Raw genomic sequence first — 13,513 nt, forward strand, 5'->3', positions numbered from 1 at the left:
AGGAAGGCCAGGATCTCTTCTTGATCATCCCAGAGTGCAGGACACGGAATAATGGGCTCAAGTTACAGGAAGCCAGATTCCGGCTGAACATCAGGAAAAACTTCCTGACTGTTAGAGCAATACGACAATGGAACCAATTACCTAGGGAGGTGGTGGGCTCTCCCATACTGGAGGCGTTCAAGACGAGGTTGGACAGCCATCTGTTAGGGACACTCTCTGACTTGGATTCCTGCACTGAGCAGGGGGTTGGACTCGATGGCCTTGTAGGCCCCTTCCAACCCTACTATAATACTATTCTATGATTCTGTGAACAGTGCCTCCAATTCCCAGCTCGCAGAATGATCCAAAAGAATATCATGGTCAATGGTACCAAAAGCCACTGAGAAATCCAGCAGCATCAACACAGTTACACTCTATCCCAGAAGAAGTCATCCATCAGGGCAACCAAAGCAGATTCTGTCCAAAACCCAGACTGAAATGGGTCAAGATAATCAGTGTCCACCATCTGCAACTGTCCAGCCACACTCCAAATGTGTGTTTATGTACATACTTGAAGTGCATTGGATGGATCCTGAGGCTTGGGACTAGATAGCTAACTCAGGGACAGGCTGTCTCATGGGAATACATAGATGGAATCCAAGTTCTGTGCCTCTGTGCCCAACCCAGCCCTTCCATACCTCATCCATTGCATCATCCACTTAGCCAGTTCATGGAACCTACAGATCTGCTCAGAACTTCCTCCGCTTCCCTTTTCTTTGCCAATTTGCTAGGTCAAGGAAAAGCCTGCTTTATTTGCATCACCGCAGCAAACTTAACTGTTTAATCCTTCCCACACTATCTACATCTTATGAATTCTTTGTTATAACATCATGACTAAAATGATTCAAAAGGTCTTTAGTTACAAAACTGCTGAGTCAGTATATTGGATTACAACATAGTTATTCATCCATACTACTCGGAAGCACCCGTTTTCACTTCTTCGCATAGTTTGTCCTGCAGGTAGAGACAGGTCACTAGGTTTCTGCCCTGTGCTAGAATTCTGCTGCAACTTGTTTGGCATATGTAATGTGCATACTCATCTTTACTCTTGTAGCATGCTGCAAGCAGCCCATTCAAGCAGCACTGCTGTTCAGATAGGGATCAAGAAATGGAATTTCCTCCACTACTTTAGTTCCAGTTTAAAGAGTATCCCTCACATTTGTTGTCCAGGTTGGCTTTTTTATTTCACGCTTGTGTTTCAAAACAGCTACTGATGCCTTTGGCTTTGTAACGTTATTGAGTGGGAGGAAACTTCTGGCAGGGTTTATATTCTATGGCTTAGCCACCAAGCCACTTAGCCTGGAGCAACTCCCACCAGGGCTAACTCCAGAATTAAGCAGCGTTAAGTAATTGTGGCGATCGCATTTTATGTTTGTTGTCCGACCTGTGGAAACTATTTGTTCCCATTATCATCGTGATTCGTTAGTTTCCATCTTAGGTCGTGGCACTGTGACATCACGTGCTTCGGTGCCACACTTTAAAGCACTCCAGGCGTCACAAGCCTTTCGCCCAACAGCACAGTTTTGTTTGGAAATGATCACCATGGTTGGTTCCTCAAATTTGTCCTACTGTGCCCAATTACTAAGCGGCACCAAAAAAAAAAAAAAGACGAAAAAGTAGCCAGACAAATCCTGCACTGGTCTAACTTGACAAACATGCAGCGATTGCTTTTATGGCAACGGTTAATGATTGAAAGGAAGCTCACACCGGAGGCTTAGCCTTCCCTGCCGCCCAGCTTTGCTTCTCCTCGCTGCCGGTTGGAAGCAACGGATCACAACGGCCTGGGTTGAAATATGAGCCCGCTCCACGTTCAGCGGCACAACCCCAAAGCCGCTTTTGCATCGCGCCCGCTGTAGAGGGAAGACCGCGGCTTGCTGCCTTCCCCAAAAGGGGCTGCTTTACGCCGGCCGCCACCGCCTGTCTCGGACGAAAAGGTGGAGGAAAGGAGCCAGGAGAAAGGAACGGGGAGGGACGCAGCCAGAGAGGAACAGAGACAGGCGCTGGCTGGCTGGCTGGCTGGCTGGCTGGCGGAGGGAGGGAGGGAGCGAGCGAGGGGAGAAAGAGCAGGACAAGGAGGGACTGAGGGGGAAGAAGGCGGAGCTACCCGGCCGGGAGGAAGCGCTTGGCACCCCCTGCAGCAGCTTTTGAACGGAGAATGAAGCCTGAGTGGAGACGCCGAAGAGGGGCTGGAGAGAAGCAGCCACGAGAGCGGCCAGGTAGGTTGAGGTAGCGCCGCGCGCTCTGCTCGGCTCGCGGGGCGTAGGGAGGAGGAGGAAGAAGAGGGGCGGCGGCGGCGGCACCAGGGGCGGCGGCGGCGGCACCAGCAGCGGCGAAAAGTCGGGGCTGCCAGCGTGAGGGGCAAAAGGTGAGAGGAAGCCGGGGCACGTGGAGCGGCGACGCTGAGCCCGGACGAGGGAGTGGCTGGGGCGGGTGAGCGGGCGAGGAGAGCTTTCCAGGCGCGCGCGCGGCTTTCCCTGCCAGGGTCCCACCGGGGGCGCTAGGGGAGCCTCTCCCGGGGTTCGCCTTGCTAGCAACCCGCCCGGGGGGCGAAGAGTGGGTGGGTAAGCTCGGGCAGCTGAGTGCCGCCCTTTCGGTCTACGGCAGTGCCGGCTGGTTCGAGCCCCGGCTCAGCTGCTGCTAAGCTCCCCTCTTGCAGAGGGCGCCTTGCTCAACCCCTTTTCTCCAGTTTGAAAAATAAAAAAGTGGGGAGGCGGCTCACGTGTGAGGAGGACTGAAACAATAGCGGGCTGGTCTCTCGTCCTTGAGCAGATGGGGGCTCTTGGAGGGGACGTGGCTCGGTCGAGCTGAATTTCCCCAGTTCTACCCTATCCGTCTCCTGAAGAGCCTCCCGCATTTTACTCTCGGCAGGCGCGGTGTATGTGCAGTTAAGCACCAACAATTTAATGCCCTGCCTCTGCTTTATACGTTTCCGTGTCTCTCTTTTCTAGGGCGAAGCAAACGTGAATTGTAAGGACCTGAGCAAGGAACCCAAACTGAGCAGAACCGGCTGCTGAAGGAGCATCCCTGCTGGGGTTGCTTATTTGCCCCATCCCTGTAGCAAAGCAAGCAGAAGAGACGGACGACCCGCATTCCCACCCCCAAATACTTCCAAGCCCTAGATGTAGTCGCTACAAGGCAGGAACGATTTGGAGCCCGGCTTTACCTTTCATCCAGGAAAACTAACAGAATCCTATCAAGCTGAGTCCTGCGTGAAGGTTTTGATCCTTTGGGTGCTTTTAGCACACTTCAGATTTTCAAGAGAGATCTCGCTGAATTGCCCAGATTGTTACGCACTGGACACATACCTGTGTTTTATTTTATGTCCGGAGGTGTTTCTGTTTGATGAGATCAAGTAGGTGAACGGATTTTCCTGCACCTTTCTACTTCCCAGTGGGGCTGATCAAGAAAGGGACAGTACACTCTAACTGTGCTGTAGGAGAAATCAAAGTAGATGCTGCAAAACACAATGTGTCAGGCTTTGGAAAGGCAATGATGTCTGTTTGGAATAATCATTTAGCATCTGAGAACACTTTCACGCCTCCCACCAAGCCTGTCCTTCACTTATTCTTTTTTCCCCCATTTCATTTTGTGCCCAATCGCTTGTCCCCTTGAGCTTCTACTCTACCAAAATATTCTTTTCTGGAAATGTAAAGCTAGTTGGTGTGTGACAGCCAAAGATAAAAGAATAAGAGAAAAAGTGGGGAAGAGAGTGATGCGCTTTTATCTTCCGTCTTCTACAAAGATGAGGTGCCTTCTGCTGGAATTGACATCTCTTCTGCTACTGGGTAAGATGCTGCCTATCTCTGTCAACACTAGTCTTGCAAGTTTTAACTCACCATTAGCATTTTTTTCTTTCTAGCAGTGTTTTCTTATTGCAAGGCTGGCTTTTATCATAGTCATTCCATTTTTTTAACAGTTCTGTCTGGTGTATTGTACTATGATGCAATTGGTGGAAGGAAAGAAAGGGAACTACTTAAAACAGTGAACTTTTCAGCATTAACTGGCTTAATTATATTATGCCTTGTGTGGTGCTTTGTGAGGCCTTCTGAAGAAGGATGTGAGTTAGGGCAGCCTTTCCCAACATTACACCCTCCAGATGTTCTGGAGTACAACTATCAGCCCCAGCGAGCATGGCGAATGGACTAAGATGAAAGGCACCAGATTGCAGAAAGCTGAGTTATGGTATTCAGAAAAACATCAAGCATTTGTCTTTTGTGCCTTAAAAAAGAATTGTATCTGTCTGTGAATCTAGCTTTGAGATGTCACAAGCAGACTTTAATTCAGTCAGCAGTGCTTTTGTGGTGTAGGATGTATTTGAGCTTTGAAGGCAAGCACAGAGCAGTGGGCAACAAAAGACATGAGTTTGCTGAAAAATGATGTCCTGCTCATGTCACTGTAGTTGGCTTAAATGTATATATTTTGCAAGAAAACCAAACAATGTTGTAGCGCTGTAAAAGACTTAACAGATGTATGGTGGCATAAGCTTTGTGAGGTCTACTCCACAAAAACATAAGCTACAATAAATCTATTGATCCTCAAAGTGCCACACGACTCCTACAGTTCAATCCTATACATGTCTACTCAGAAGTAAGCTCCGTTGAGTTCAGCGGAGATTGTCCCAGGTAAATGTGTATAGGATTGTCACCTTAGTGTTTTTAAAGAAAAATAGTGAACATGGCTACCCTTTGGGAATGTTTTTGCAGCAGTAGAGGTAAAAATCCGGCTAAATTCCAGCTTGGGGAACGAGATGTGTGCTCCCTTGGTACAGTGTTCTTTGCTGCCTGCCATCAAGTGATTTGCATTGTTGCTTGTATGTGTTTTTAAACAGCTGTTGTTCATATCCCAGAAGTGACTACCCGTGGATGAAGCAAAACTGGGTATACAGTTCTGTAAAGCATATTGGATATTTTCCGGATGAGAGATGCTACAGTGCTACAGTTGTCCTTGTACATGTTTAAGGGGGGCTGAATACAAGGCAGTCAAAGCATCTCATGTGTTTCAGGCAAGGTTCATATTGTTAGCCTGGCAATTATATGATTTGACTTGTTGAATAAAATGGAGGTTTAGGAAAATAGGGCATCAAATGGTTAGAGGGGTGGGATGGACTTGGTGAAGATAAGCAAAAATGTTTGTGCTTTGTTGCCAAGGGTCCCCCCCTCCACCCCTCAAATGGAAGTGAATAAGTTAACAAAAACAACCTTCTGAATTCTTGGAGAAAAGCAAGCCTAGCAACCAGTGTGCCTTTTGTCATGTTGGTTATAAGAGAGCCTTGCAGTTAGCCTCTTTCCTGCTCATCAGAGGTGAGCAGCTTCCCAGACCTGCCATACAAGCCACCTTATGTCATATAGAAGCAAGCAGCTGGGTGAACTCATAAAGTGTTTTGTGAATAAGTAAAGCCTGTGCTTATTTGCAATACTGCTTTAAAGGTGAATAGTATTTTGAGCAAGACATGTCAGAAAACTCCTCTGCTTGATCCACAACTTCTTTGACCTTGTTTACCAAAAAGGAGGTGTAAAAAAAAGCCCCTTAACATTCCAGTGCTGGGCATGTTTATTTGGGAATAAGTCCCATCAATTTCACTGGGACTTTCTCCCATGCAAGTGTGCATAGGATTGCAGCCCAAAGCCTAATCTGTCAAGTGTGTCCATTGTATTCTCTTGGCTAACATGGATGAACTGGAATTGCTTATTCAGTAAACACAACGAGATTGAGCACTAAATCCTCTTGGCTTAAGGACAATATTATTGTGAGTAACGTATTCCTAATATGGTATGAATGCTTCCCCATCTCTTAATGGCAGTACCCCAGCACAACAGTAGAGGGCTCTATGTAACCAGTGGTACTGCCTTCTGTGATGATCCAAAACCAAAGGTCTGAGGACGGGTTTTCAACAAAAAATAATTAAATATTGGCCCAGTGTCCTGGATAGGTGCCAGCCTTTTAATTGTCTGTCTTCATCTACTTCAGTAAAAGCCAACCCCCCCCCACTCCTTATTCTTGAATCTTATGTCAAACTGCGTAGTTGTATCAAGCATTTTTCTGTGCAAATGTCAAATTCCCACCCCACCCCCTTGACAAAAAAGAATGAATGTACTAGTGATCTATGTGGGTTAGATTTGAGTTTCTCTTTCTCTCTCTCTCTCTCTCTCTCTTGGCTATTTCTATTTCTTCAGACACTCTTGCTAGGCATGCTAAGTTTTAAATTATGTTTTAAATTACAAATAGACCTGACAATACTTTGAAGGTCTTGTTATGTTTGGAGGCCCCAGGCTACTTGGAAGTTGTTCATGGTGGTGGATCTGCAGGCTGAACTTGATTTGCTTCGCTAAAGAAAGAGAGGAGAGAGTAATGTGAGGTCAAAAGCTTTATCTTGTTTTATAACACGAATTTTCTGACTGAATGGTTTGGAAAGCACATCTTGTTGCAGGTGCTAATTATATAGCACGGAACATACGGCGAGTGACTTTAGATCCCATTATAATTCATGTTTCTTTACCATGTCATAAGCATATTAGAATCTGCAGAAGTGAAATTGGGAATTCTGAAAGCGATGGAGGATGAAACAGAACTCCATCGTAATCATGGGAGAAGTCAGGGGGAAAAAAAACACCCTGCAGAGCAATGGATTGAAAAGACTCATCTGGCACGTGGGTGTCGTACAGAGGGTACTGCTGAGTTCTTTTTCCTTGCACAGCAGTGCTTCAGTTTCAAGGCTCTAAGCAAGTGGCACTTCATCATGCTGAGTATATAATGGGGCGAAATAGGGTAAAGTATTGTAAATAATCCTCACACAGTAATGAGACTGCTAATGCCTCTGTCAGGCACTGCTAGGCCTGTGTGTACTTCGAAGATTTACTTGCTTCCTCCAAAGATGCAGAGTCTGATACTAATATCTGGAGTGTAATATATAGGAAACAAAACATAATAGGCTTAGGGAAAGTTATGGAACTCATTTTCCCCTAGCTGGCTTATGAATAGTCTTCCTGTTTCTTTTATAATTGCTAGACTCCCACCAATGACTAAACACCGAAGAACTGAAAATTGTAATGTGAACAAACGGGATTCTGTGAATTTCTATGTAAGGCATGTCTGTCTTCTCTCCCTGTTCTCTTACAGTATAACGGTTGACTTGTTTTTGCAATCTTTAGCTAAGCATTGAATAGAGAGGATGTATTAATAGCTGCTTCACTGTTCCTTGACAACCAGTGTGGTCCAATTAATACTACTGGACTTGGAACGTAGAGACCTGGATTCAAATGTTGCCTTATACTGAGTCAGACTTTTGCTCCATCTAGTGTCTACCTGAACTAGTAGCAGCTTTCCAAAATAGATCAGATGGTGGAGAGTCCTTAGTGGATCTCATGTTTCTGTAAATCTTGCAAATACTATTTGGGAATCCTTGTGTATACACAAACTGTGCACTTCAGTTTTCCCTAAGAGTGCAGATAGTATCTGCGGGTGGGGGGGATTTTCATCAGGAAAATAGCACTGGCAGTAAGGGTTACACTCCCCCTGTTTTGGTGCTAGTTGCCAAAATTTAAAGAGACAGAAGATGCAGTAATGGATCTCTGTCTTGTCTGGTTTGGTGCGCAGGTAAAATAGTCTTTCCTAAATCTGCTACATGAAATCCCTCAGTCCAAGGGTGCAGAACCCCAGACCCAGCGGCCAAATTACAGCCCTCTTGGGGGTCCCAATCTGGCCCTCTAGGGTTCCCCAGAAGCTCCCCCCCCATCATTTCATGGTTTCTTGGCTTTGTGCAGGAAAACCTCCACAAAACCGTTTTCCCCATTCTAAAAGTTGAAGTATTTTGTTAAGCTTCCAAGGCTTAGTTACACGCAGTAAGAACTTTAAGCTAAAATATGTGGGTATGTTTGGCCCCACCCCTTTTGCCTTCAGCCCCATCCACCGCTGGAATGAGGCCCCCAAGAGTTTCTCCAAAGTGGAATTCAGGCCTTGGGCTGAAAGAGGTTCAACACCCCTGCTTTAGAGAGAGGCACACTTCCTTGAGCCCTGCGGCTGAGTCTTCGCCCTCCCTCAGTTAAAATACTGATGTTACTTCACAGAGTTCTTGTAAGACTCTGTTGCCTTAAACATGTTCTAGTAATGATTGGTCATAATAATCCTATAAATCGGGGAATTACTTAGATTGGTCTTATGTGGAATATGGGAGTCTTCACTGGTGCTCCTTTATATCAGTTTACGCACTGTTAGCAGAGCTGTTAAAGTAGTACAGCCATATGCTTCAGCCACTCTACAGTTCGATTTCACCTGTGCCAAGCTCTTGAGAGAGAGCTTATGTTCCTTGTTACCCTATGAAAAATACATGGCTCTTCCATGGGAATTGAACTTGACTAAAATTGTACTTCCTGAGACTGGAAGCAGCAGTAACAGACCACTTGCCTCTACGTGGGAAGTCACAATTTAGAAACAGTGAGAAATTCCTGCTTCTGTCCAGTGCAAGATTTTTTTCCCTGCATTTTTGCCAGTGCTTTAGTTTAGAAAACCAGATTTGAACCATACCATCACTGTCTAGAAAGCATACGCTTTTGTACAGAATCCTCGTATCACTGGGTGCATTGACTCAGTGGTAAGAAATTGCACATGTTCAAATATGTTTTTATATTTTCTAGGATGGAAACAGAGCATTGAACTTGGGTTCTGGAACTGAACCCTACTGAGTTCTTGCCATTCTTCTGGGATATGGAAATCTTTGAGATAATACTTTGTCTATTCCAAACTGGAAAAGTTTGTTTTGATATTTGTATACTGCTTGCTGTTGATGTCACTACCAAACTCTGTCCTATGGACTTGTTCACTAAAGTCCATGAATCGAGATCAGTAGACTGTGAGACTCTTTGCTACTCCTGACTTGGTTAATTTGTTTTCCGGTTATGTTTGAGAGCAAATCACACAGATTAATTCTGGATATTTCAGTCCTTGTGTCGTAATTGCTGCTGTTTTCTGTGATGACAGACGTGTTTTTCGGTCTTTTCCTTTATTATACAACAACATTTTGGACCAAAGGTGCAAAAAAGTAGTGGTTGCAAGTTAGTTTAGAAAATAAATTCTGTTCTCTGTCTGAAAAATCTGATGAATGATCAAAACTAGGAAGCTTCCAGAGCAAGAGTTTCTGAAACTGTTTTCTTTTGACTGCCATTGGCTGAACTGCAGTATCTACACAAACAGTTGCCTGGGAAGGGTAAAACAGAAGGTTACTCAGCCTAACAATAAGCTAATGAAGCATAACTCATTTTGACATACCTTCCATGGTGCAATGCAAATTCTGATGTTACCCAATCTCTAGGCTGCAGACCTCTTTCTCCTGTTCCTTGCGCCAGACATCTACATTCTCTAGGAGAAGGATAAAACCTCCCAGACACCACTGCTTTGTCATGACTGACCTGCCTGTTTGTATCAAGGGCATATAGGGCCTCAAGCAATTATTTGGCATGAATTGTAATAGTATGACTGCCTTTCCCTTTTCAACTGTTAAACACATTCTTGTTAAAGTAACCTGTTGGGTGTGTGTTTTGACTCTGTATTTGTACTGGCATCTGTTCCCTTTTGTGACCCTGTACTGGTGCTCTTAAATACTTGCAGGGTAAGTGTTCTGGAGAGGTTTTATTAGCTGTTGGTTAGCAGATGTAGGAAAGCAGAGTAGATATTTCCCCAGGCAAACCTGAGATTAGGGTTATGCTGAAGGGAGATGGCAAATTCAGGGATGCTTTCTCTCTCTGACACAGCTGACGGTATCTACTCTCACTTCTGACCTTACTCTGGCAAAACATTCTGCCTTCATTAATGCAAGGATAAGTGTCTTTCAGATAAATGCCATTGGGAAGTTTGTCATAATTTCATGGAATAGGTTTTTGTCTGTCTAGTAACTTCACATTTACAGTGTATAACCCCAAAACTTTAACATTAGCACAGTAGGAGTTTTTAAAAGGAGGTCATTTTGTCCCTCCACTCACCCCTGTTTAGTATGTATACGAAGCCACACTGCACAAATAGATATGCAGTGAATTTGAATGTGATTATGAGTCCAAGCATCACACATGCTCAAGTTCTGTTCACTGTATTATAGCCCTGCAATCTCAACTTTTCAAGTCTGGACATGAGTGGACACTGGATGCAAGCAAGCCAACTTTGGCTGAATACAGACAAACAGAAGTTCACTTAGCCTCACAACAGAATAAAATAATCTTAGAAAGGTAAAAATGGATGGTGGATCTTGTGATTTAGAGGGAAGAGACCTAGGTTGCAATCTTATACCCACTTTCCTAGGAGTAAGCCCCATTGAATTCACTTGGGTTTGCTTTTGAGTAGACACACATAGCATGTGTCAACCACCAGAGAAGCAGTCAGATAGCATGAAGAGTTGAGGAAGAAGCCTGTGTAAGTGGCAGGAAGTATGAATGGCAAGGGAAGTGGGGATGATCAGGAGAAGAAGCCAAGGTGTGGCTTGACAGCAATCCTTAGAAAGAAGACCTGCAACTAGGGATGTGGGAGAATTTAGTTTGGACTACATTTTGAAGCTTTCAATTTGCACTTTCCAAACTAATATGGATTGGAACAGAGTTTTCTTTTGAATAGCTCACTTCTCCAAATTTTGCAATGCACTTTGAGGCTCAAAAATTGTCTAAAAAAATGTGTACATTAGTGAAAGTTCTGAATGAAAATCAGTATAATTTTTTGTGCAGTTTAAAACACATGCAGCCTGATGCAGGGTTCAAACAGAACAGACTTGTGACTAAATACATGGAAAACTGACAGATCAGGTATAGACTTACTCATCCATACCTACCTACACCCATTCTACCAACTCGGAAGATGCTATGGAAGGTTAAAGTAGTTGGATCCATCTCAGAGCTGATATTTTATCCAGTATTATGACTTCATCTGCGCAGCTGAGGCAGTACTTAGTTCCATAGCTGTTGCCAAACTGTTTGCAGCTGCGTCAGTGTCAGTGGACTTGTTTGTAGGTTTGTTCACGCGTGTGCTTTTATGTTAAGCCTTTACCTTTCTTTGTGTGTGCTTCTGTTCGTGTGCTAAGGAGGGGCATAAAATTGACTTAAGAGCTTAGTATAATACCTCTGAGTGAGAAAAACACACATATATGAAAGGGTTTCTTAGGGTGCAATCCTGTGTATGTTTAGATGGTGAAAAATTCCTACAGCTCCCAGCATCTCTTCAGCCAGCCATGCTGGGTGGGGCATGTTGGAAATTGTAGGTTATTTTTTGGTCTAAACATGCATAGGATTGTGCCCTTAGAGAACTGCTGTTTCTCTGCAGTACATAGTGCAATGGAAGTAAATAGAAATCTAATGACAACTTTTCTCTTGGGTTAGGAAGAAGGACACATTGCTTTTTCAACCTTCCTGAGATTAGAAAGAAACATTTACCTGCATACAGGGTCATATAAATTAGAGTGTGGAAGAAGAAGGAATATGCAAAAGGCTGCATGAATTTGATAGGCTTTTCTACATAGCATGTTTCTCTGCGTAAATCTTTGGGGTTCCGATTCTATATAGATATATATTTTAATGGGTATATATTAATCTTTACAAAGAAGGGTGAATGGTCTGAGGCATTCTGTAAGCAAGACTACCATACTAAACTGCCATGTCATGACTCTGGCTGCAATATATATCAATTACCTTGATTTGAAATGGTGGTAGGGGAGCAAGGGGCTATGGAATACTATAATTTGCTCCTTTTTCTTATAGTCTGTTGCTGCAGATTGGTGTTCTTTTGTGCTAGAGCACCGTGTGGGTAGTGAATGCTCATATTCTGTTTGTTCCTGCAGAGCTTGCTCCTGTTCCCCCCTACTTCCACCACTTCTCTGTTTCTACTCCCACTTGCATCTTGTTTATATCCCACACAGGCCTACATCACACAGTACAAATACATTCCCAATATCTTTGAAAGAAGAAGACTCGCAAGAGATGTTACATAAACATTTCATTGAACTATACATTAAGAAGTGATTGGCCATCTTGTCTAGATGTTGTGCACTAAGGCAGGATATCCTATATCTTAAAAAAAAAGTCCCCAACAGATGTTCAGTCTCACATTTAAAACTTCTAAGGCAGGGGAGTTATATAATATTTCAAAACAAACCTGGGGTTCATAGTCTGAAGTCCACACTTCAAGATATTCAGTGCCCAGATCTTTTGTGGCTTGGAGACTGCTGTATGTGCATACTGCCAACCAGAACTAATTCTAGTGCTGCTGAAGATGTGGGTTAATAGAGGGATATGTACTTCTAGTGCAAATATGATTTGGTAAGACCAAATGGAAAGTAGATGCTACAACTCGAGCAGTTCAGCTGTTCCTGTTCTAAAGCCTCCGCAAAGGGATTGACTTGTTAAAAGATACTCTCCTCCTTGCCTGTGAAAATCCTCCTTGCAGGTACTCTGATTGCTCAATCTTATAGGAGTACAAACAGACAATAAGAGATGCAAAAAAGCTCTTTGAAGAGCACATTGCTAACAATATCAAGGCCAACAATAAAGAATTCTTTAAATATATCAGAAGCAGAAAACCAGCTAGGGAGGCAGTTGGACATTAAACGACAATGGAGTTAAAGGAGTACTGAGGGAGGACAAGGAGATTTGCAGAGATGCTGAATGAATTCTTTTCATCCATCTTCACAGCAGAAGATATAGGACAGATACCTATGCCTGAACTGATGTTTTCAGGAAGTGGGTCTAAGGAACTGAGGCAAATAGTGGTGACAAAAGATCAAGTCCTCAATCTTATTGATAAATTGAAAGCAAATCAATCACCGGGCCCAGATGGTATCCATCCTAAAGTTCTCGAAGAACTCAGATATGAAATTGCTGATCTTCTAACCAAAATATGGAACATGTCAGTAAGATCAGCCTCTATACCGGAGGACTGGGAGGTGGCCAATGTAACACCAATTTTCAAAAAGGGATGCAGAGGGGATCTGGGAAATTACAGTCTGGCTAGCTTAATGTCTGTTCCGGGTAAATTGGTTGAAGGCATTATTAAAGATAAAATTAGTAAGCATATGGAAGGACAAGCCGTGCTGAAAAAGAATCAACACGGCTTCTGCAAAGGTAAGTCCTGTCTCACTAACCTTTTAGAGTTAAACCTCTAAAACTCTCAACCGCTTTGAGAGTGTCAATAAACATGTAGACGGTGTGATCCAGTAGACATTGTTTACTTGGACTTCCAAAACACTTTTGATGAAGCCACCTACCAAAGACTCCCAAGCAAACGTAGCAGTCATGGAATAAGAGGACAGGTCCTCTTATGGATCAGTAACTGGTTAAAGAACAGAAAGCAGAGAGTAGGAATAAATGGTAAATTCTCCCAATGGAGGGAAGTAAATAGTGGGGTCCTACAAGGATCTGTATTGGGACCAACGCTTTTTAACCTGTTCATAAATGATCTGGAATTAGGAATGAGCAGTGAAGTGGCAAAGTTTGCCAATGACACCAAATTA

General features: G+C 43.8%; 1 protein-coding gene across 2 annotated transcripts in view; it reads left to right on the forward strand.

Annotated features, from left to right (window-relative positions):
- The first annotated feature begins 1,963 nt into the window (after positions 1–1,963).
- Positions 1,964–13,513, forward strand: part of IGSF3 (immunoglobulin superfamily member 3) — a 157,751-nt gene continuing 146,201 nt past the window's right edge. The window contains exons 1-2 of one of the 2 annotated variants that reach the window (XM_084843465.1): positions 1,964–2,255; positions 2,988–3,824. In XM_084843465.1, coding sequence (XP_084699591.1) covers positions 3,752–3,824 — 73 coding nt within the window. In that variant the 5' untranslated portion in view covers positions 1,964–2,255; positions 2,988–3,751. Of the gene's footprint in view, positions 2,405–2,987; positions 3,825–13,513 lie in introns of both variants that reach the window. The other variant, XM_084843463.1, reaches the window with a different exon arrangement.

The sequence above is a fragment of the Heloderma suspectum genome, chromosome 3 (genome assembly GCF_057233095.1).
Source record: "Heloderma suspectum isolate Gila_16-S chromosome 3, 16-S_ref, whole genome shotgun sequence".
Classification (NCBI taxonomy): domain Eukaryota; kingdom Metazoa; phylum Chordata; class Lepidosauria; order Squamata; family Helodermatidae; genus Heloderma; species Heloderma suspectum.